This window comes from Agrilus planipennis, unplaced genomic scaffold (genome assembly GCF_000699045.2).
Source record: "Agrilus planipennis isolate EAB-ADULT unplaced genomic scaffold, Apla_2.0 scaffold135, whole genome shotgun sequence".
Taxonomy (NCBI): Eukaryota; Metazoa; Arthropoda; class Insecta; order Coleoptera; family Buprestidae; genus Agrilus; species Agrilus planipennis.
The window spans coordinates 343762-366964 of NW_020438876.1; the positions used below are offsets into that span (position 1 = coordinate 343762).

Genomic DNA, 23203 nt, shown 5'->3' on the forward strand with positions numbered 1-23203 from the left:
AATATATTATTTTTTATTATTGAAATACATAGATAAATATTTTTTATGTCAAATTACTGCAAACTACAACAAATGTACAAACTTTTGTTTATCTGGCAAAAAATATTTTAAAGAATATAAATCAATATAATTAATCTTGCATACAGGATGTATATAATCTATTTACATATTATAACTGAATTATTAGTATAAACCAGGCATATATATGATTGAATTGTACCATTAATATTAACGTAATTTATTTCGTAAAGGGACGTTTAGATTTAATGTAATGAAATACGGGGTGTCTACAAATTCTAGAGAATTTTTAGTGGCTAATTATTACAGTAAAACGTAAATATTGTCTAAGAAACATCAATGTAGTAATGTATTTCTTTAAAAAAATTACATAAAATTAAATCTTCTATAGACCTCTTGTAAATACAGAATAGGTATCTACAAATCGTGATGTATCTTTTTCAAGCTAATTAATGTTAAAAACGTAACAATTGCTTATATTCAGAGTCTACAGGCTTTGATTAAAATGGTACAGGGTGTCTACATAGTCTAAAATGATTCAGAACGTAATTATTTCTGTAAAACGTTAACATCCCTGTTAATTTACCTTCCATAGGAAATCTGTAGCCAAAAGAAAGCCAAATTATTTAAAACTGACGTTTTGTCTACAAATTAAAATAATTTTTATTGGTGATAAAGGCCAAGCGTCTAAGGAATAAAAATAAAAGTAATTTTTTACTTATTTATTTTTGTTTTTTAACAACAATATAATATTGACACAAGAATTACAATAATTATTATTTAGTTTAATAACTATTTTACAATATATTTATTACATAATTGCATTTAAATCTTAAAGCTTTACAATATGCTTAAAGTAATACATTAAAACTGCATCATCATCAATAATAAACAACATAACATAATTGCAATAATCACTTAATACTTTCTTATAATAATAATAATAATATAATTAAAATCTCTACCTGACATATCCAAAAAAAGTATTTAATTTCACTTCACTTTGGTTTGTAGCTTAATCGTAGGGCAAACTAAATGGGCAATACTACACTGTGGATTATAATTGTAGCAGAAATTAATTAATTACAATATTTAACGGTGATTAAGCAACTTTTCCCTGTCAGGCAATTGACGTACTTTCATGCTACCGTCAGCCCCACAAGAAAAAAGTCGGGCGTGGGAATCGATGTGAAGCTGAGTAACACCCTGTCCAATATTCTTAAAGAAACTGCTACGGGAATGCTCACCAGCCAAATTCAATAATAATGTTGGGATTGCCACACCCCATATCTGAAAAAACATATATTTTATTATAAATATAAAATGAAAAGAAATATTGCCCCATAACTGCAAAATAAGCAATAAAACTGTTAACGACAACTAAGTAAAGAGTAGAAGCATAAAAACAAAAATTGTTTTTATTTCACTTTACCTTGATTTCTCCATCTGCAGATCCAGTGGCAAAGTACTCTTCATGTGGATCAATAGCAACACATTTGACGGCATTTTCATGAGCTTGGAATCGATGCCTAATAGTACGACTTCTGACATCAATCAAGCAAACATCCCCACGTTTACCAGTGGTCACAAGTACCTGGTGTTGGGGTGCATAAACCAAACTGTTTGCTCCTTGATCGTGGCACGTAAAGGCGTGTACCAGAGCTTTATTATGTGGTAAAACTGAGTCCCAAATGCAAACGTTCCTGTTCTCTGAACTGTGACCAACTATAAAAAATAAATAAAAAAGACAAATATACAGAAATAAGTTAAGTGTTCTTTTTTTAATCACCTGTAGCTAGAAGACTGCAAGAACCGAGAAAAACGAAGTCTGTTATGCCCTTATTATGGCACTGATAGGTCTACAAAGAAATTAAATTAAATTACTCCTAAACATTTACACCACAACTTTACAAATTTCTTTATTTATTTTGAAGTGTACTCACAAAGAATGGTCTGGTTGCATTAACACTAAGTCCCACTTGCCAAAGACTTAAATTTCCATCGGCATCTGCCACCCCAAATTTGTTTCCATGTTGAGAAAACCTGACCCTTGTAACTTTGGCGTAAGTGCCGGGTGGACGTGGTACAGCTATGGGTTGTGCGTGGCCCCATTCCCATAATGTGACTGAGCCATCAGCACTTCCAGTCAGGTCTAATTTATTTAAGTTCTTATTTATTGCTTGTAAAACAATACTAGCTTTCTACTTACATAAGGGCATTAAAGGGTGGGAACAAATCCTTCTTACACCATCTATTTTGTGTTTCATTACCTAAATAGTTAAGGAGTAGTTAATTAACGTTTAATTGGAATAAAGTTAGTTATTAGGTGGCATGCTAAATAAATAAGTATCTATATATAAACTACCATATATTATTGCTAAGTAAATGGTAAAAAAAATGTAACATGCATTTACGATAAAAGGCGCTTATTACATACAGTAATAGCATATGAAGATGATTAAATATATTTTTTAATAGTTTCTTTCCACAAAAATTTCTGTTAAAACAAGAAATTTTTAATGTAATAAGTAGACCTTATTTTTAGAAAATAGAAATAGTTTACGATATAAATATTGAAATTCGATAATTTAGTTAAACGGTACGTTTAATTTTTTTATGTCAACTGCCCTGCTCAGTAGGTAAAGAAACTATTTAATTTTTCGAAAATGGAAACAAAATTATAATTTATCAAAATATGAAGAAAATCTGGAAATACAGATAACATTTAACAAGTATTTATGTGTAACAAACTCCTAAAATAAGAAAACTGGGGCAAAACTAATGTTTATGTAGATAAACTATTTTAAGCATCTAAGTTTGTACAGAATGGCCTGTTCATCAAAAAGTATTTAAAATAATTAGTTTCAAATAAACTTTTCTTTTACAAATCCTGATTCATACTAAAGTAATATCTATTGCTATTACTACTACCCCAAAAACTTTAATGTTTATTACAAGAAAAACAGAAAGTAGATGAATGTACCACCCTGTACAACAATAAACAACATTTAATAACAAGCACTGAACAAAGCAGTGGATGGGACACAATGGAACACAAACCGGCCGAAGCATATGAGCCGATCTTAGCAGAACACGACGGACAAAGTTGGGATCGTGACTGCCAGGAAACGACAAACCCTTCATCTAAAAAACGATTTCAAGAAGACAAACAACGAGATATGACGTATCGACATTTTAAACTGCTTTTTTTTAACAGTAAATTGCTTGGATTAAAAATAATTACATAAATACCTACCACAAAAAATACATTATTTTTAGATATGACAAGGACCAATACCTTTAGAAGTGCAATATGTTAATAAACTATAAAATTGTCAAGTCTTGCAGTTAGTTCAGTAAGCGTTAATATATTGCAATGAAATTTAATAAGCTCAAAACTCGACTTATGTTAGTTGGAACTTAATTTTGTAGTTTGAATTGTGAATGATATTTACCACGGTGGCTCCTCGGCCTGTTTGACACCCGTAACCGGGCTGTGGGCTACCCGTCGATGGTGTCTGTTGTTGCTGCTGCTGTTGTTGTTGTTGTTGCAACTGATCCTTCGTTTTATCACCGGCACTCTGTATAACCAAGAAGGGGGGAGCCGTTGAAGTATCTGGCAACTCCTGCTTCAAACCCAAAATATCCAGTTCACATTCATCCTTCAGCCACGCAGGAAGTTCCAAAAGTAACGAAATGTCCATTTCCTGGAGTTCTCTTGGCGTACCGACCACTATCGATCCATTATGTACCTAACAAGAAATAAATGTCAATAAAGATAAACTCCTTGACATTGTTTGCATTTACCTGATTAATACTGAAAGCTGATATGGAGTCCTGCTCTTTGTGAATTATCCTAACAGGGTCTTCCACTTCTTCTTGATGAGGTACAACCTCGTCGATACTGATTATCGATCTTCTTTTACCAAATACAGCGCGAATGAAAATGTCTTGAACGATCTCCTTGTGTACTAGGAAAGTCCATAGTCTGCGCACTGCACTAGCGCAGCTTTTATTAATGAACGGAGTATTTTGGGGCTCCAAAAGTTGTCTAAACACAATTAAACAATAGCAATGCCCTTTATCATAGGTTGTTTGGTCTTTTACCTGTATTTGTGTATTAGAGGACCCGTAGTATGTTCTGCGAAACACCCTGGTATGTATTCAGGTGGGGGTTGTCTTGAATCGAGCTCGGCTTTCAAGGACTCTTGCCAATAAGTAAGTCTTCGCAATGTGCTGTGTATTAAGGGGCTGGCAACAGGTAATTCCGAACTCTCTAGTCCGGCAATCTATTAAATAATTGTATAATTAATTGAAGACAGTAAAAAACCTCAAAAAATACTTACACAAAAAAATTCGGTAAGATTATGATGTACTATTCTTAGAGTAGCCAATTTAAGTACTAGCCACGAATAGGAATTGGGATCTGAATGTTCCAAGTTGTTTATTTCTTGTTCGGGCGCATCAGTGTCAAATACGTCTTCTTCCTCGCTTTCAGAGTCGCTGGAAACATCATCGCAGTCCGGTCCTGCATCCGGCTAGCAAATAAAATAGCAATTACGTTGAAAAATGCGCAAGCTTGTTGTTACATACCTTTGTAAGCAAGTAGGCCAACATGCTCATTTCTGGAGGTACAAATTGCTCTCTGTAAGTTGCTTTATCCTCTTTCATTGTAAGTGGTTGATGCCCTAATAGTTTACAGTTTAATTTCACCCTCTGCTTGTTCAGCCACATAGCAGGACCACTGCCCTCCTCCGAAGGGGTACTCTGGATACTTGGTTGACTTTGGGGTACACTGGCAGTTCGCAATAACTTCTTTGTACCCCCACCAAATAATCTAATTATAAATCATTGTTTAAGTACCTGCACTTAATCATATGTATTATTAATTATGACATACTTTCCCCAAGTTTCAACTGTAAACACATGCCCGGTAACATGGAAAAGTATAACAGCGTCCATGGTACAGATGCCATACAGAAGAAGGACCATGTAGACGGCAGTAAATGATTCGCAGAGGAGAACTGTTAAACGGGGCGTGTCTTCGTCCTTCTCACGTGCTAATAAAGATCTCAAACTCGTAACGCCAGGCCATTTGGCGGGCAAAGTTGTTATTTGTTGACCCTCACTCATTGACATTCTTCTTCGACGACCCACCAGATGCGTTACAGAAGCATCCTGCATTAACAAGGAAAATAATAATAGACTGCCTATTTACATTACCCTGGAAGACTAAATCAGTACCTGGGAGTCTTGGAGACTCATTTTGAATGTATCAGAATCACAAAGAGATTGATAAATACATGCTGACAGCGCTATAGCTAAATCTCTCATCACTAGAAGTTGGTTTTGAGAAGTGGCGGGTTGCGAAAAGTCAACAGTCTGTAAATTACGTACAATAAATGATTCATATTAAAAATGCTTATTTTTTGAGATAATATTAAAGCATAAAGTNTACCGTCAGCCCCACAAGAAAAAAGTCGGGCGTGGGAATCGATGTGAAGCTGAGTAACACCCTGTCCAATATTCTTAAAGAAACTGCTACGGGAATGCTCACCAGCCAAATTCAATAATAATGTTGGGATTGCCACACCCCATATCTGAAAAAACATATATTTTATTATAAATATAAAATGAAAAGAAATATTGCCCCATAACTGCAAAATAAGCAATAAAACTGTTAACGACAACTAAGTAAAGAGTAGAAGCATAAAAACAAAAATTGTTTTTATTTCACTTTACCTTGATTTCTCCATCTGCAGATCCAGTGGCAAAGTACTCTTCATGTGGATCAATAGCAACACATTTGACGGCATTTTCATGAGCTTGGAATCGATGCCTAATAGTACGACTTCTGACATCAATCAAGCAAACATCCCCACGTTTACCAGTGGTCACAAGTACCTGGTGTTGGGGTGCATAAACCAAACTGTTTGCTCCTTGATCGTGGCACGTAAAGGCGTGTACCAGAGCTTTATTATGTGGTAAAACTGAGTCCCAAATGCAAACGTTCCTGTTCTCTGAACTGTGACCAACTATAAAAAATAAATAAAAAAGACAAATATACAGAAATAAGTTAAGTGTTCTTTTTTTAATCACCTGTAGCTAGAAGACTGCAAGAACCGAGAAAAACGAAGTCTGTTATGCCCTTATTATGGCACTGATAGGTCTACAAAGAAATTAAATTAAATTACTCCTAAACATTTACACCACAACTTTACAAATTTCTTTATTTATTTTGAAGTGTACTCACAAAGAATGGTCTGGTTGCATTAACACTAAGTCCCACTTGCCAAAGACTTAAATTTCCATCGGCATCTGCCACCCCAAATTTGTTTCCATGTTGAGAAAACCTGACCCTTGTAACTTTGGCGTAAGTGCCGGGTGGACGTGGTACAGCTATGGGTTGTGCGTGGCCCCATTCCCATAATGTGACTGAGCCATCAGCACTTCCAGTCAGGTCTAATTTATTTAAGTTCTTATTTATTGCTTGTAAAACAATACTAGCTTTCTACTTACATAAGGGCATTAAAGGGTGGGAACAAATCCTTCTTACACCATCTATTTTGTGTTTCATTACCTAAATAGTTAAGGAGTAGTTAATTAACGTTTAATTGGAATAAAGTTAGTTATTAGGTGGCATGCTAAATAAATAAGTATCTATATATAAACTACCATATATTATTGCTAAGTAAATGGTAAAAAAAATGTAACATGCATTTACGATAAAAGGCGCTTATTACATACAGTAATAGCATATGAAGATGATTAAATATATTTTTTAATAGTTTCTTTCCACAAAAATTTCTGTTAAAACAAGAAATTTTTAATGTAATAAGTAGACCTTATTTTTAGAAAATAGAAATAGTTTACGATATAAATATTGAAATTCGATAATTTAGTTAAACGGTACGTTTAATTTTTTTATGTCAACTGCCCTGCTCAGTAGGTAAAGAAACTATTTAATTTTTCGAAAATGGAAACAAAATTATAATTTATCAAAATATGAAGAAAATCTGGAAATACAGATAACATTTAACAAGTATTTATGTGTAACAAACTCCTAAAATAAGAAAACTGGGGCAAAACTAATGTTTATGTAGATAAACTATTTTAAGCATCTAAGTTTGTACAGAATGGCCTGTTCATCAAAAAGTATTTAAAATAATTAGTTTCAAATAAACTTTTCTTTTATTGTACCATTAATATTAACGTAATTTATTTCGTAAAGGGACGTTTAGATTTAATGTAATGAAATACGGGGTGTCTACAAATTCTAGAGAATTTTTAGTGGCTAATTATTACAGTAAAACGTAAATATTGTCTAAGAAACATCAATGTAGTAATGTATTTCTTTAAAAAAATTACATAAAATTAAATCTTCTATAGACCTCTTGTAAATACAGAATAGGTATCTACAAATCGTGATGTATCTTTTTCAAGCTAATTAATGTTAAAAACGTAACAATTGCTTATATTCAGAGTCTACAGGCTTTGATTAAAATGGTACAGGGTGTCTACATAGTCTAAAATGATTCAGAACGTAATTATTTCTGTAAAACGTTAACATCCCTGTTAATTTACCTTCCATAGGAAATCTGTAGCCAAAAGAAAGCCAAATTATTTAAAACTGACGTTTTGTCTACAAATTAAAATAATTTTTATTGGTGATAAAGGCCAAGCGTCTAAGGAATAAAAATAAAAGTAATTTTTTACTTATTTATTTATCGATTGCTTGTATCAGTAACTGGACGTGTTCCAGGAATAGGTAGTCCTTCTACATTTCATTTCGGTATTAACGAATGNACATAATTGCATTTAAATCTTAAAGCTTTACAATATGCTTAAAGTAATACATTAAAACTGCATCATCATCAATAATAAACAACATAACATAATTGCAATAATCACTTAATACTTTCTTATAATAATAATAATAATATAATTAAAATCTCTACCTGACATATCCAAAAAAAGTATTTAATTTCACTTCACTTTGGTTTGTAGCTTAATCGTAGGGCAAACTAAATGGGCAATACTACACTGTGGATTATAATTGTAGCAGAAATTAATTAATTACAATATTTAACGGTGATTAAGCAACTTTTCCCTGTCAGGCAATTGACGTACTTTCATGCTACCGTCAGCCCCACAAGAAAAAAGTCGGGCGTGGGAATCGATGTGAAGCTGAGTAACACCCTGTCCAATATTCTTAAAGAAACTGCTACGGGAATGCTCACCAGCCAAATTCAATAATAATGTTGGGATTGCCACACCCCATATCTGAAAAAACATATATTTTATTATAAATATAAAATGAAAAGAAATATTGCCCCATAACTGCAAAATAAGCAATAAAACTGTTAACGACAACTAAGTAAAGAGTAGAAGCATAAAAACAAAAATTGTTTTTATTTCACTTTACCTTGATTTCTCCATCTGCAGATCCAGTGGCAAAGTACTCTTCATGTGGATCAATAGCAACACATTTGACGGCATTTTCATGAGCTTGGAATCGATGCCTAATAGTACGACTTCTGACATCAATCAAGCAAACATCCCCACGTTTACCAGTGGTCACAAGTACCTGGTGTTGGGGTGCATAAACCAAACTGTTTGCTCCTTGATCGTGGCACGTAAAGGCGTGTACCAGAGCTTTATTATGTGGTAAAACTGAGTCCCAAATGCAAACGTTCCTGTTCTCTGAACTGTGACCAACTATAAAAAATAAATAAAAAAGACAAATATACAGAAATAAGTTAAGTGTTCTTTTTTTAATCACCTGTAGCTAGAAGACTGCAAGAACCGAGAAAAACGAAGTCTGTTATGCCCTTATTATGGCACTGATAGGTCTACAAAGAAATTAAATTAAATTACTCCTAAACATTTACACCACAACTTTACAAATTTCTTTATTTATTTTGAAGTGTACTCACAAAGAATGGTCTGGTTGCATTAACACTAAGTCCCACTTGCCAAAGACTTAAATTTCCATCGGCATCTGCCACCCCAAATTTGTTTCCATGTTGAGAAAACCTGACCCTTGTAACTTTGGCGTAAGTGCCGGGTGGACGTGGTACAGCTATGGGTTGTGCGTGGCCCCATTCCCATAATGTGACTGAGCCATCAGCACTTCCAGTCAGGTCTAATTTATTTAAGTTCTTATTTATTGCTTGTAAAACAATACTAGCTTTCTACTTACATAAGGGCATTAAAGGGTGGGAACAAATCCTTCTTACACCATCTATTTTGTGTTTCATTACCTAAATAGTTAAGGAGTAGTTAATTAACGTTTAATTGGAATAAAGTTAGTTATTAGGTGGCATGCTAAATAAATAAGTATCTATATATAAACTACCATATATTATTGCTAAGTAAATGGTAAAAAAAATGTAACATGCATTTACGATAAAAGGCGCTTATTACATACAGTAATAGCATATGAAGATGATTAAATATATTTTTTAATAGTTTCTTTCCACAAAAATTTCTGTTAAAACAAGAAATTTTTAATGTAATAAGTAGACCTTATTTTTAGAAAATAGAAATAGTTTACGATATAAATATTGAAATTCGATAATTTAGTTAAACGGTACGTTTAATTTTTTTATGTCAACTGCCCTGCTCAGTAGGTAAAGAAACTATTTAATTTTTCGAAAATGGAAACAAAATTATAATTTATCAAAATATGAAGAAAATCTGGAAATACAGATAACATTTAACAAGTATTTATGTGTAACAAACTCCTAAAATAAGAAAACTGGGGCAAAACTAATGTTTATGTAGATAAACTATTTTAAGCATCTAAGTTTGTACAGAATGGCCTGTTCATCAAAAAGTATTTAAAATAATTAGTTTCAAATAAACTTTTCTTTTACAAATCCTGATTCATACTAAAGTAATATCTATTGCTATTACTACTACCCCAAAAACTTTAATGTTTATTACAAGAAAAACAGAAAGTAGATGAATGTACCACCCTGTACAACAATAAACAACATTTAATAACAAGCACTGAACAAAGCAGTGGATGGGACACAATGGAACACAAACCGGCCGAAGCATATGAGCCGATCTTAGCAGAACACGACGGACAAAGTTGGGATCGTGACTGCCAGGAAACGACAAACCCTTCATCTAAAAAACGATTTCAAGAAGACAAACAACGAGATATGACGTATCGACATTTTAAACTGCTTTTTTTTAACAGTAAATTGCTTGGATTAAAAATAATTACATAAATACCTACCACAAAAAATACATTATTTTTAGATATGACAAGGACCAATACCTTTAGAAGTGCAATATGTTAATAAACTATAAAATTGTCAAGTCTTGCAGTTAGTTCAGTAAGCGTTAATATATTGCAATGAAATTTAATAAGCTCAAAACTCGACTTATGTTAGTTGGAACTTAATTTTGTAGTTTGAATTGTGAATGATATTTACCACGGTGGCTCCTCGGCCTGTTTGACACCCGTAACCGGGCTGTGGGCTACCCGTCGATGGTGTCTGTTGTTGCTGCTGCTGTTGTTGTTGTTGTTGCAACTGATCCTTCGTTTTATCACCGGCACTCTGTATAACCAAGAAGGGGGGAGCCGTTGAAGTATCTGGCAACTCCTGCTTCAAACCCAAAATATCCAGTTCACATTCATCCTTCAGCCACGCAGGAAGTTCCAAAAGTAACGAAATGTCCATTTCCTGGAGTTCTCTTGGCGTACCGACCACTATCGATCCATTATGTACCTAACAAGAAATAAATGTCAATAAAGATAAACTCCTTGACATTGTTTGCATTTACCTGATTAATACTGAAAGCTGATATGGAGTCCTGCTCTTTGTGAATTATCCTAACAGGGTCTTCCACTTCTTCTTGATGAGGTACAACCTCGTCGATACTGATTATCGATCTTCTTTTACCAAATACAGCGCGAATGAAAATGTCTTGAACGATCTCCTTGTGTACTAGGAAAGTCCATAGTCTGCGCACTGCACTAGCGCAGCTTTTATTAATGAACGGAGTATTTTGGGGCTCCAAAAGTTGTCTAAACACAATTAAACAATAGCAATGCCCTTTATCATAGGTTGTTTGGTCTTTTACCTGTATTTGTGTATTAGAGGACCCGTAGTATGTTCTGCGAAACACCCTGGTATGTATTCAGGTGGGGGTTGTCTTGAATCGAGCTCGGCTTTCAAGGACTCTTGCCAATAAGTAAGTCTTCGCAATGTGCTGTGTATTAAGGGGCTGGCAACAGGTAATTCCGAACTCTCTAGTCCGGCAATCTATTAAATAATTGTATAATTAATTGAAGACAGTAAAAAACCTCAAAAAATACTTACACAAAAAAATTCGGTAAGATTATGATGTACTATTCTTAGAGTAGCCAATTTAAGTACTAGCCACGAATAGGAATTGGGATCTGAATGTTCCAAGTTGTTTATTTCTTGTTCGGGCGCATCAGTGTCAAATACGTCTTCTTCCTCGCTTTCAGAGTCGCTGGAAACATCATCGCAGTCCGGTCCTGCATCCGGCTAGCAAATAAAATAGCAATTACGTTGAAAAATGCGCAAGCTTGTTGTTACATACCTTTGTAAGCAAGTAGGCCAACATGCTCATTTCTGGAGGTACAAATTGCTCTCTGTAAGTTGCTTTATCCTCTTTCATTGTAAGTGGTTGATGCCCTAATAGTTTACAGTTTAATTTCACCCTCTGCTTGTTCAGCCACATAGCAGGACCACTGCCCTCCTCCGAAGGGGTACTCTGGATACTTGGTTGACTTTGGGGTACACTGGCAGTTCGCAATAACTTCTTTGTACCCCCACCAAATAATCTAATTATAAATCATTGTTTAAGTACCTGCACTTAATCATATGTATTATTAATTATGACATACTTTCCCCAAGTTTCAACTGTAAACACATGCCCGGTAACATGGAAAAGTATAACAGCGTCCATGGTACAGATGCCATACAGAAGAAGGACCATGTAGACGGCAGTAAATGATTCGCAGAGGAGAACTGTTAAACGGGGCGTGTCTTCGTCCTTCTCACGTGCTAATAAAGATCTCAAACTCGTAACGCCAGGCCATTTGGCGGGCAAAGTTGTTATTTGTTGACCCTCACTCATTGACATTCTTCTTCGACGACCCACCAGATGCGTTACAGAAGCATCCTGCATTAACAAGGAAAATAATAATAGACTGCCTATTTACATTACCCTGGAAGACTAAATCAGTACCTGGGAGTCTTGGAGACTCATTTTGAATGTATCAGAATCACAAAGAGATTGATAAATACATGCTGACAGCGCTATAGCTAAATCTCTCATCACTAGAAGTTGGTTTTGAGAAGTGGCGGGTTGCGAAAAGTCAACAGTCTGTAAATTACGTACAATAAATGATTCATATTAAAAATGCTTATTTTTTGAGATAATATTAAAGCATAAAGTACATAAATATACCGAATAATATTGCCTATATTCAGCAACACAAAAAAATAAATTTGAACTACTATATTATTAGAGCAATATAAGACATACGAAAATGAATGAAGACATGTATATTAACATCAATAAAATATTTATGTGTAAACATCAAAAAGCCAAATTATTGTTATTACATACATTTTTATAATATACAGGTGCTTTACGTTCTCTGTAACTTTTAAATAACCGTGGGTGTTAATAATACATACAATTCATAACGATTTAAAATGGAACTCTGTTATGATCAGGATAATATACTTAAAAAGACCTTGTATGTATGTATTTGTTAAATAGTGAATGATTCCGTGCCATTTCGAGTGTCGCATATCCTTCGCAATGTGACCAAGTTCATCGCAATTAGTGCATACAAAACAAAAAGAGAAAGAGAGAGAATAATATTAATTGGGAAGTACAAGTAATACATCATAATTAGGGCATTTTTTCTTCATTGCAAAGCTAATGTAAAACATCTACGTTCACATTACGTACGCTATCACTGGAACCGCTATAGAAGAAAATTGATTTTGAACCATGACAATTAAATTGACGCACAGCCTTAAGCCATAGACGTTTCCATTTCTCAGTCTTAGGCGCTTTGAAAAGTTTTTTTCGGGCGGTCTTATTCTCAAATTTGAACAAGGACGAATAATAATCCACCTACATACACATAACTCGAACGTATTAACGACAAATTACATAAAAAACAGAATATACATTTTATAAATATCTTTTGTGTAATCTCAAGCATCTTTTCTAGCCAAAATATAAAATATACTGAAATTTCCAAGTGTTTGACTGCGAATTTTTATACTCATATAATAATGTTTAACCAGCAAACACATTTAAATTACTAAAATTTTAAAAATTAATTAGCTTACCGTATGCAGAATATCATGAGTCATACTCTGAAGATATCGAATAGGATCAGCAATGACAGTCCTACTGCTAGAGACACTAGCGGCAAGCAACGGTAAACTAGTAGGGAAGGGTAGAGGGCTCAGAAGTTGCTGTTGCGTCTTTTCTTGCTGCAATTCCTGAAGAAGTAACATCAGTTCCATCCTCACTGATGCCAAACCACCTGTTGCTCCATGCAGTGAGCAATAACTCAACAAAGTTCGCAGTAATGTTTCATTTGCTAAAAATAAATAAAAACAAAAGTCAATTATCATGATAATAATTATAAAGTACCTTTAAGCCATCTCTTTCGCCGTACAGCTCTCTGAACTTTGGCCTCAAAGTCCATTTTTTCCTGAACTAATATTTCATGTAAAGTGGGAGTACGAGTCAAGTCCACATTGTGAGAACTAATGTCTCCTTCCATTGTCTGTTCCAAATCTTGAGGATCGACTTGATCTGTCGATGTGTAGTTACAAAGCTCTCTCAAAGCCTCCACCTCCTTTTCCAGCCAAATGTACAGTTGGTATCGCAACTGGCCACCTTCAAAACATTTATTTAAGAAACTGAAGGGTTTGTTGTTTAGGTTTAATACCATCAACTTCAAAACCTGTTGCAAGTGTTGACAGTTCTTCCATAAGAATTTTTAGACAAGCTATGAACTTCAATTGCTGAGCCATTATGTCAATCTGTTCTACTTCGCCCTCTTGCTCGCTATCGCCCTTAACCTTTTCTTCCTCTTTTGTTTCGTTGTCTTCTTTGTTACCAATTTTCATGCTTAAACCACCACCTTCTGAATCATCGGAATCCTCTTTTTCTTCATCTGACCAATCCAATTTCAAATCGTCAGTCTTGGTGGCAAAATCGATAACGGGGGCACCCCAGTCCAAATTATCGGGTTTATCTTCGGTCAAATTAGGTTTGCTGTCCCAAGATAAAATTCCAGAACTTATCTGCACCTCTGACGTCCTCTCCTGTGGTGTAGTAACTAAGAAAAAAGAGAATTTGTACGTATAATTAGCCCTTTCCATTTTTGGTAAATTAATTAGTTATTACCTGGTGTGACTTTAAACGGATCAGTGACAATCATAGGTAATTTTGATAACACTTCCAAGGCCAAAGCTGGGCATCCAGCCCTAAAATGACCATGAGCTGTTGTGAAATATAATTGTCGCTCTGCAGGAGTAATAGAGTCCTCAACAACAACCTGAAAACATTTCATTTAAGTTTAATTAAACTCATGTTTTTTAATGGTATTTCACCTGTTTCCCAGTTGGAAGCCAGACCTTTCTCTGTCCATAATTTGCCATATGGTGTCTGATTAACAAAGGGTGGGTGCGCAGATAAGTGTAAAAGTTGAACACATTAGGATCTGCTTGGTTTGAATCTTTGGAGTCCTCGTCCTTGGCAGGATGCTGAGAGCCGGCATTGCCAATTAGCAAAGTATTTAACGAATCCTGATACTCCTTAAGGATCCACAGGGACATTGATCGTAAAAATGGATCGGGGTGAGCCTTGGTCAAATCCTGATTATTACCTGAAATAATAAAAGAATATATTTATTGAAAACGTCCAAAATTAATTTGCAATAATAATAATGACTAATATTTTACCTTCTGAGTTACAACCCAATATTTCAACATATAGCAGTCTTCGCAAAGATTCTCCATCACCTTCATATAAGCGCACTATTATTATTGCCAGTTGTATGTCTTGCAATTTGTTAAGAACAACCTAAATATTGAAATATAACGATATTTGTAAATACAACCCAAATTGGTTAATATTGTACATACTTCAACCGCGTCCTTTAAATGTCCTGCAAGTAAAAAGAACGCTGCTGCATGATCAAACCTTTGTTTCCCCAGAAGGGCGTAGGCATTCTTCAGGGCCGATTTCCTCCATTTGTCGTCTTTAAAATCATTGGAAAAGAAGGATGTCATTCTTTCGTCACGTTTAGATCTGTGGCGAATATAAACGGTACAAGAGATGATTATATAAGATATACAATATCATTACCTGTATAATCCCCACAGTAAACTTTTCTTGTTCATTGCCAAATAATAAAGGGCTGCGTCCATAGGATCTTGTTTAACTTGATACGCTGCCTTGGCCAACATTTGTACACACTCTTTCAAAACTGTAATGTTTCTGATCCACCAACCAACACCGAGCTCTCTTAAAACAGGCCAAGTTGGTTCTTTCTTTGCATAACTGGGAATCTGGTTTAAAAGTTCTTCCTGTGTTTCAGAATGGAAGGCCCAAGCTAAATTATTCGTACCAACCCCTTGTTTCTGGAATTGAGTGCGCTGGGCAAGAGGTAGACACCTAAACAAACAAATAATGTTGCAAGATAATAATTAAAACAATAATTTAATAACGAACAAATTTACCTCAATAAGTAAGTATAATGTTTCATGGCGAGCAAAAATCGTAATCCACAATCGTCTAAAGAGTCTGCTATTACTTCTGAAGACTGACCAACGTTTTCTTTTGCCATTGCATTCTTTGCAGCGTCTATCGCGAACCTTTCTGCTAAGTCTGTATTACAAGTAGAAACCGTGTCTGCTAACGCCAATAAGTGCATCTGATCCAAACTTGAAAGACCGGGAAGATGGGTATGAGTGAGCATGCGTGACAACATTCGACCTATAACCAAAGCAGTTCTAAATTAACTGGATTTAAAGGAGGTCACTACTTTTGTACCTTGTCGAGGAGTAAAATGGCCAACGCCGACATTTTTCTCTGATGATCTTCTATCAGATCTTGGCATGTCTTCTTCTAACAAACTATCAAGGGATTCTTCCATTGTTATGTTCGTGTCGAAAAGCTCGTCGTAGTCCTTTTTCTCTTCTGCTTGAACTAAACATACAATATAAATTTAAAAGCTTTCCATAGTAAACCATAATGTACCTGGTTGTTCCTTATCAGCATCTAATAGTGTCCAAAGGGGTAGTGGTGGGATATTTGTTATTTCCGCATAGTCTAAAGTTACTTCACTAATACTGGCTCTATGTTCAGGGCTTCCCGCGGGATAACTGACTGATAGTGTTCTTGCCCTAGCCCATCCTTGCATATCTTCTGAAGTATCCTGGTTGCCTCCAATACATTGGACCAAATGGGACAAAATAGCCTTTACCCACCTAATTTTACCGGAATTCAAAAGTTCCATCAACTGTTTAGGATGATACTGGGGTAAAACGGGACAAGCAATTCTGGATGCTTCAAATAATCCATAATCAGGCATATAGTCTGGATTCGCTTCTTTGTTCTTTTTACGGTCCAATATTTGCAAATTGACAGAACTAATACGACCCAAAGTGGGAACTGCGGCCAATTTTCTCTGGTTCTCTTGCGTCAACGTTCTTATATCGATTTCTCTCGCGCTTATTTCGTTAGCAGTGGACGGTCGTTGTTGCAGGGAAGGATTCTGCGGTCTCCATTGGGTGTAAACGTGCATTTCAGAGTCCATACCGACTATTAACAGACCGTCGCGCACCCAACTAATTTGCATTGGTAACGCAGGTAAACCATCAGCCGTTTGGAGTTCTATTTTACGCAATGTCATCCACTTAAAGTCGTCCACGAACATGGGCTGGGCTAAAGAACTTGCTTTACGAAGAATGGGCCTATATTTTATTAAAATCAACATCATTAGGGCATTTTTTCAAGTAAATAATTATCATTACGTACCTGTTAGCGTTCATCGATTCCTTCATAGCTTTAACGTTTGCTTGAGCTAAATCAGAAGACAGTGGTGTGTAAAGCATGATTTTATTTCCGCAGGCCACAGTTAGTATATGAGAACCATCTTCATTGGAAACCCAGTCTAACTGGACGATATGTTTTTGTGTTAAGGGACAAATGTTTCCTATTTCTGAAATCGATTTTCTCAACGACTGCAGAGTACTAAAGCTTGGTACCGCAAGCAGTGTCGACCTGGTTATTGGTTCGGTTAGGTTCTGTGTACCCTCGTTGCCTGAGAAAGTGTGTAATACTTCGTTTATCCTCTGTTTCTTTTTCAACGTCTTCTGGTCGTACAAATAGCTTAAATCCAAATGTCTATCAATCGATATTCTGGGCAAATGTATATTTTTCAGGTGTATAACATCTTCCAGGATCCACTCGGTTCCTCCGGTCGACTCGCACTCATAAATGGCAACACATAAGTTAATGTATCGAGAATCATGGTCGTTTCTGTTGGGTCTAGTAAAACTACGACCGTACTTATAAGCACAAGCCAATCTACCTGAATAAGCCACGCTAATATTCAACACTTGGCCGTCAATCTCTATAGCTGACTCTTTCACCTTAAAAGAGATAAAGAAACTCAAAAATCACAAGATAAACAAAAATATTTCCTTGTTACCATGTTCCATTCGGTCCAGACTTTGCCTGTGTTGATGATTTCGCCGTCCTCTTCAAGTAACAAACTTGCTGAATTCTTAACAGTTACTGGATTATCATCTACTGTCCAAAACCTGATGGCCCCATCACTACAAGCTGTAGCAAAACAATACGGGGCCAAACAGGCGGGATAAATAGAAGCAGAACTTAAATGTCCTGCAGCAGGGGTGGCATGAACCACTTCCACCCCGTCTGGTATGGGAAGGATCTGTTTAATCTCTTTAACTGTTTTTATGGAAACATGTGGACTTTGCTTATTTTGCTTAAAATGGAATGATTCGATACTGTTTCGACGACTTGCGTCGTTTTCATCTTGAATTATGTTACAATCGGGCACATACATTTGACTCCCTAATAAATAATATAACCGAAAAGTTTTTATAGGACAATTTGTTGATAAATTAATTACCTGTTAGGGCAAGTTCAGCCTCCGTAGAGGCAATAGTCAACTTCCACATATGTACAATTGTATGTTGATCTGTACAGTCCAACAGAACGATATAAAATGGTTGCTCAAAGACAGAATTTTGTTGCAAATCTACCATCGCATCGTCACCCGTCATATCAGCAGGTTTACTGCGTTGACCGGTGATCAGTTGCTCCTGATAAACGTGCAAAAAAGTTGTATTTTGCCATTTGATCGCTTCCGCAATCGTTTCCAATTGAATAATGCAACCAGGACGAGAAGTACTCTGCTGAGAAACGATGTTTATCTTGTCCAAAAGACTCTCTTCATCGAATGTCGATTCGTTATCAGACCTTTGATTAATTAAAAACAGAAAAAAAATCAATTGTTTATTTACTTAAAATAAACAAAACCTACGTTATACTTTCGGTAGAATCAGCACCATTGGCTTTCTTGTCCCTGTTATCTTTGCAAGAAATATCAGCAAGTAGAGTTCTAGCATCTATAACTGCTTGGTAAACCCGCAAATAATGACCATCAGAGGCTACAAAGCAAGCACTAGAAGAATTGGACAAATTCCCTAAGGTACTGGAAGGTAAGAGGGTAGGTATCCAAGCAACCACGCTAAAGGCCGAAGGCTCAGGGGAATTAATACGAGCTAATTCGCAAATTCCACCAGATTTAGACAACGGACCCACAGCATCTACTTTCCAAAGGATCAATTCACTGCAAAAACCCTTAAAGAAAATTATAAATAATAAAAAATCTTGGTTCATTTTTCAATTTTTACTTTAGTATTTGGATCTTTGTTCTTGTCAATTATGTTATGGTGAGTTGTAGTTAATAGCAAGGGTAAAACAGGATGGCAGGTGACGTCATTAACTCTGTATCGGTGTCCTGAAGCCCTGCTCCTGTGTCCAATGCTCAATACCTGGCTAAATTTGCTTTTATCCGCAAACGTTAACTGCCACAAGTTTAAAGTTCCATTATCGTGTTTAGTGACCAAACAGATAACTGGAGATGTCTCTTGGGTCTCATCAAGTTGAGGAGCAGTCTAAAAAAAATAAAAACAACTCATTTTTCAGAAAAAAAATCAACTTCACTGCTATTACTTGGTAAATTTCTTTATTTTCGTCTTCTTCCTTTACACTGGGCAGTCCTTCAGCAATCTGCAGCTTTTCCTTGATGACCTCTTTCACTAAATGTTTAAGGCGAGTAGCTGTACTATGAAGACTGACCGTTGTAGACATACTTAAAGAGTCCCCAAGAGGAAAAGCGTTCGGTATACGAGTGGAAAAGGAAACCTGAGCCTGCCTGAAAGACCCAGGGTGATACTCGTCTAACCATTCAACAACCCTAAAACAAACAGTAGGTTTTCCAGAAAGAATAACAAGAAAAGTTAACTACTGATTTACCATATCAAGAAACTACCATCTATTGGATGAATACTGAACAATAAATCGGGACTATGATGCCAGTCCCTTAGAAGAGATTCAATGCGGGCATCCAAACCATCAGAACTGTTTGTATCTAATGAAGGCTCCTCTGAACCTTCCTCAGACTCTGGATACTCTGCAACTTTCCTAAAAGACACAAGTGTAACTTGTAATTGAAGAGGGATTTGTAATAAGTCCAGAGTAAACTATAGGGAAACTTTTTAATATATATATTTAAGGTAGGAAAAATACCTCGTTAATTCTTCAAGGAGTGTTTCTGCTTGCATACTAAAGTGCATCTCTTTATTATTTAACCAATGCAAGACAAACGCAGGCTTGGGGTTACAATATGCGATACTAGGAACTAAAGGTATATCAGTTTCTGCATTTACTGAAGCTGCCAAGTGGAAATGTAGACCAGGGGTTACACCTTCAAAACAGCAAAAACACGACTCTTAAAAGAAGAGTAAGAAAAACTGTTAAAAAAATGAATTTATAGGTTTTATTGAACCAGAACTCTAAAAAAATTTTTACAAATAGGTAAAAAAATTAATTAAAAATATGTATTCTTCCAAAAAGTGCATATAAAATTTTTCTTTGTTTTTTCCTTTACTGGAAATGTAATAATTAGTTGTTATAATACAATATTTTATGCTCACTTACACACATACACAAATGCATGCATTATATAAATCAATTATATTGTTATTTTATATAAAACAGCTACTCATTTAAAATCGAGTTATTTTATTTCATATAAAAAGGACACATAATTCTGTAGATAAGTAAATCGAGCAATGTTAGTGACAAATAAATCTTTTAAAGATATTTGCAGTTAAAAGCTAGTTGCAACAAAATAACATTCTGTTAAAAAAGCTACTTGAAACAACACATATACCACTGTCACTATCCTGAAGATAAGATAAAAATACCCCCAATGTACCTTGTGAAGAATTCATCTGTGTCTTCACATTTTTAACAAATTTGTTTATTAGTTTTACCGTATCAGCTAAAGAAAGAAAAAATATAACTTCACCAACAAAAAGAAACAAATTTTATCTCATAACAAAAAGCCAAGACTTTGTTTAGCACCTTCAACAACAGCAACTAATTCCAATTTCATTTCAAAAGGGTAATATAACAAAAAGAAAAAACATTTTAATCCAACATAAAGGTCCTACCTGTTCCTCTGTATCCATAGGAATGAAAATCGTGAACGCTATAGGTGGAAGGGAGCGTTGGGATGGGGGGAGATGGTCCTACCCCCAAGTTTTGCTGTTTTGCATGTCTCCTTATATGAAAACAGGTCCTAAAACAAAAAAACATGTAATAGAGATAAGAAACAGAATGTAATTTCAATATATACTTCATGTGTTTTAATCGCTGCATGAATCGATGCTTATGACGATGCGTCCTAAATTTTGGGTGATTGGCTTGGGGATCAAGTTGGGACAAATTGACTAATCCATCCTCTGGCAAGACCGTTTCAACCCACAGTCTGCATATATTATCTTTACATGAAGTTACCAGCATATTAGACACTGAACCCCTGAAAAAAAAGTTTACTTTATAGTATTCCTACAAGCATTTTTATAAAATAACTAACTTTGGCATATATTTGCTTGTAGTTCTCCATGATAAATGTGTAACAGCTCGTGGATGAGCAATGTACACAAAACTATACTCCATTTCAGTAGGCACTTCAGTATTTCTTGATGTAAACAGAACTGAAATAGTTAAAAAAAAAATTATTTATTAAGTAAATCCACTAACAAAATATTTAACTTACAGTGTTTGTTTTCATACCAAATCTTAACAAGACGGTCATTTTCTCCTGAAGTAGCAAATAAGGTACCATCAGGACTAAATGCTAGGTGCTGAACTGGTATAGCTGTAACTGCTTTCCATACACAGATCCAAACAGTCTGCTCTTGTTCTGAATATTAAAATATTGAATTAGACAAGCTTTGCAGTATTTTATTAAGCAGTTTAGATACCATTTTCACTTCTTCTGTCTAGGTCACTTCGAATATCATCACTGTCAGCATCTCCTGTGGTCTCTCCACCCCCTATAGTAAAGGATACAGTGGCATGTTGCTGTTCTATTTCAATCTGTTGAGGTCTTAAGTGCCATAACTGCACTGTAGAACCAGCAGTTAAAAGCCTAGTTCCTTCTAAATTCCAACTTAAAGCTCTCACTGGAGAATCTGTCTTAAGACTTCCAGTTTGTACCCAGCGATAATCCAAGCCCTAATAATAATGCTTTTGAGTAAAGGAGATTTTTTGTTATAGAATTTAGGCAGAAAATTGTAGGTTCTTCACTTACATGGGATGAATTTGTATGAATTAAAGGTGTAGGTTCATATATACAAACTGTATCATTATAAGCAGCTGCTATTTTTCCTGTGTCACTTGAACAATCAACAGAACTTATATGAATATAATCATGAACTGCTCCAGGGATTATTTGGACTCTTTCAAAAGTTGAAGCAAGTATTACGATATTACTACCAGCTGCATAAGCCTAAAAACATACAAGTTTAATTAGAATTGGGTTGAAATTGTAGCACAACAAATACTTACAGTAAAAGGGACACCTTCAACACTTCCCACTGCAAAGCACTTATCACCTGCATTGCAGGCTCCACTGACAATTTGATGTAGATTCATGCTTGTTAATTAATTTTACCACGACACTTCATCTAATTGGCTCCACTTAACAACGTAACTTTGCAGAAAGCTGCAGATATGTACATTTTATCATGTGATGGTAAATTAATTAGATTCGCCACAATTAAAGAACTCATTAAAGCTGTTTAGTATCTCACGTCAGCTGCTTTGACAATATTTTGACACTTGAGTATAGGCAACACTTATATCACTGAACATGTTGCATACTCTTTTGATAAACTCGAGAACTTTTCTCAGTTTTCAAAAACATTTAAACATTTAAAGCAAGATATTTTAAGTTTTGAAATTTTTAGAATACAGCTTTTTGAACTTAATATTTCTAAATCTGTACTCAAAAATTACAAGATATAAAAAAGAAAGATTATAAACTCCATCCACTTCAAAAAAGAACTTCACTTTTCTAACATTCAAAATTAAAATAAAATTAATTGTCTTGGTTAAACATCGACCACACGCGATATTAGTAATAATTAAAAACTAATTAGAAAAAAACAAAAGGCAAATCGATAATATTTTATTTCTGTAAACCTGATTTCATTTTAAAAATAATTTAAAAAGTTTTGTAAATAACTCAGCAAGTGGATTATCTAATATAACAGTATGTAGATAAAACAAACGTATTAGCTACCATATAAAATAATTATTAAGTATATGTTCATAAAATTTTTAGTTCACCTGTACATTTAATCAGTAAAAACTCATTAATACTTTAATTAATATGTGTAAACAAGTATTGCATTTAAGCAATATGTACAATCTATTACTTTTTCTCTATTTCAATGACATTTATAAATTGCTACGTTTATAATACGTGTATACATATATTTTATATAATAATAACTAAAATATAAAAAATGGTTAACAGTGT

General features: G+C 34.8%; 3 protein-coding genes across 5 annotated transcripts in view; all 3 read right to left on the reverse strand.

Annotated features, from left to right (window-relative positions):
• LOC112906671 (dmX-like protein 2) overlaps positions 1 to 5421 on the reverse strand; it is an 8492-nt gene extending 3071 nt beyond the window's left edge. The window contains exons 1-8 of the mRNA XM_025981272.1: positions 5263 to 5421; positions 4919 to 5196; positions 4612 to 4855; positions 4365 to 4556; positions 4126 to 4307; positions 3811 to 4069; positions 3474 to 3770; positions 1451 to 1612 (exon numbers count right to left, since the gene is read on the reverse strand). Of these exons, the coding sequence (XP_025837057.1) occupies positions 1451 to 1612; positions 3474 to 3770; positions 3811 to 4069; positions 4126 to 4307; positions 4365 to 4556; positions 4612 to 4855; positions 4919 to 5196; positions 5263 to 5352 (1704 nt within the window). The 5' untranslated portion in view covers positions 5353 to 5421. The remainder of the gene's footprint in view (positions 1 to 1450; positions 1613 to 3473; positions 3771 to 3810; positions 4070 to 4125; positions 4308 to 4364; positions 4557 to 4611; positions 4856 to 4918; positions 5197 to 5262) is intronic.
• Positions 5422 to 5425: 4 nt separating this feature from the next.
• LOC112906674 (dmX-like protein 1) lies at positions 5426 to 6664 on the reverse strand. Its single transcript, XM_025981278.1, has 6 exons — positions 6538 to 6664; positions 6272 to 6480; positions 6118 to 6187; positions 5761 to 6053; positions 5477 to 5618; positions 5426 to 5439 (listed from the first exon to the last, which is right to left on the reverse strand). Exons 1-6 carry the CDS (start codon positions 6593 to 6595, stop codon positions 5426 to 5428), a joined length of 786 nt encoding a protein of 261 aa, XP_025837063.1. The 5' UTR covers positions 6596 to 6664.
• Positions 6665 to 7824: 1160 nt separating this feature from the next.
• On the reverse strand, positions 7825 to 22499 carry LOC108738653 (dmX-like protein 2). 3 transcript variants are annotated; one of them, XM_018472170.2, is made up of 39 exons: positions 22228 to 22499; positions 21971 to 22168; positions 21642 to 21894; positions 21434 to 21580; positions 21251 to 21371; positions 21011 to 21193; positions 20826 to 20953; positions 19897 to 20098; positions 19624 to 19791; positions 19321 to 19564; positions 18999 to 19262; positions 18626 to 18945; positions 18212 to 18561; positions 17765 to 18153; positions 17089 to 17705; positions 16309 to 17024; positions 16102 to 16257; positions 15789 to 16044; positions 15415 to 15723; positions 15192 to 15357; positions 15009 to 15129; positions 14658 to 14932; positions 14452 to 14602; positions 13991 to 14383; positions 13690 to 13938; positions 13380 to 13636; positions 12991 to 13158; positions 12256 to 12393; positions 11912 to 12189; positions 11605 to 11848; positions 11358 to 11549; positions 11119 to 11300; positions 10819 to 11062; positions 10467 to 10763; positions 9221 to 9281; positions 8955 to 9163; positions 8801 to 8870; positions 8444 to 8736; positions 7825 to 8301 (listed from the first exon to the last, which is right to left on the reverse strand). In XM_018472170.2, exons 1-39 carry the CDS (start codon positions 22312 to 22314, stop codon positions 8104 to 8106), a joined length of 9294 nt encoding a protein of 3097 aa, XP_018327672.1. In that variant the 5' UTR covers positions 22315 to 22499; the 3' UTR covers positions 7825 to 8103. The 3 variants fall into 3 exon arrangements, with proteins under 3 accessions (XP_018327672.1, XP_018327675.1, XP_018327674.1); XM_018472173.2 differs by lacking the exon at positions 12991 to 13158 and having other exon boundaries at positions 19897 to 20074; XM_018472172.2 differs by lacking the exon at positions 12991 to 13158.
• Positions 22500 to 23203: the final 704 nt, after the last annotated feature.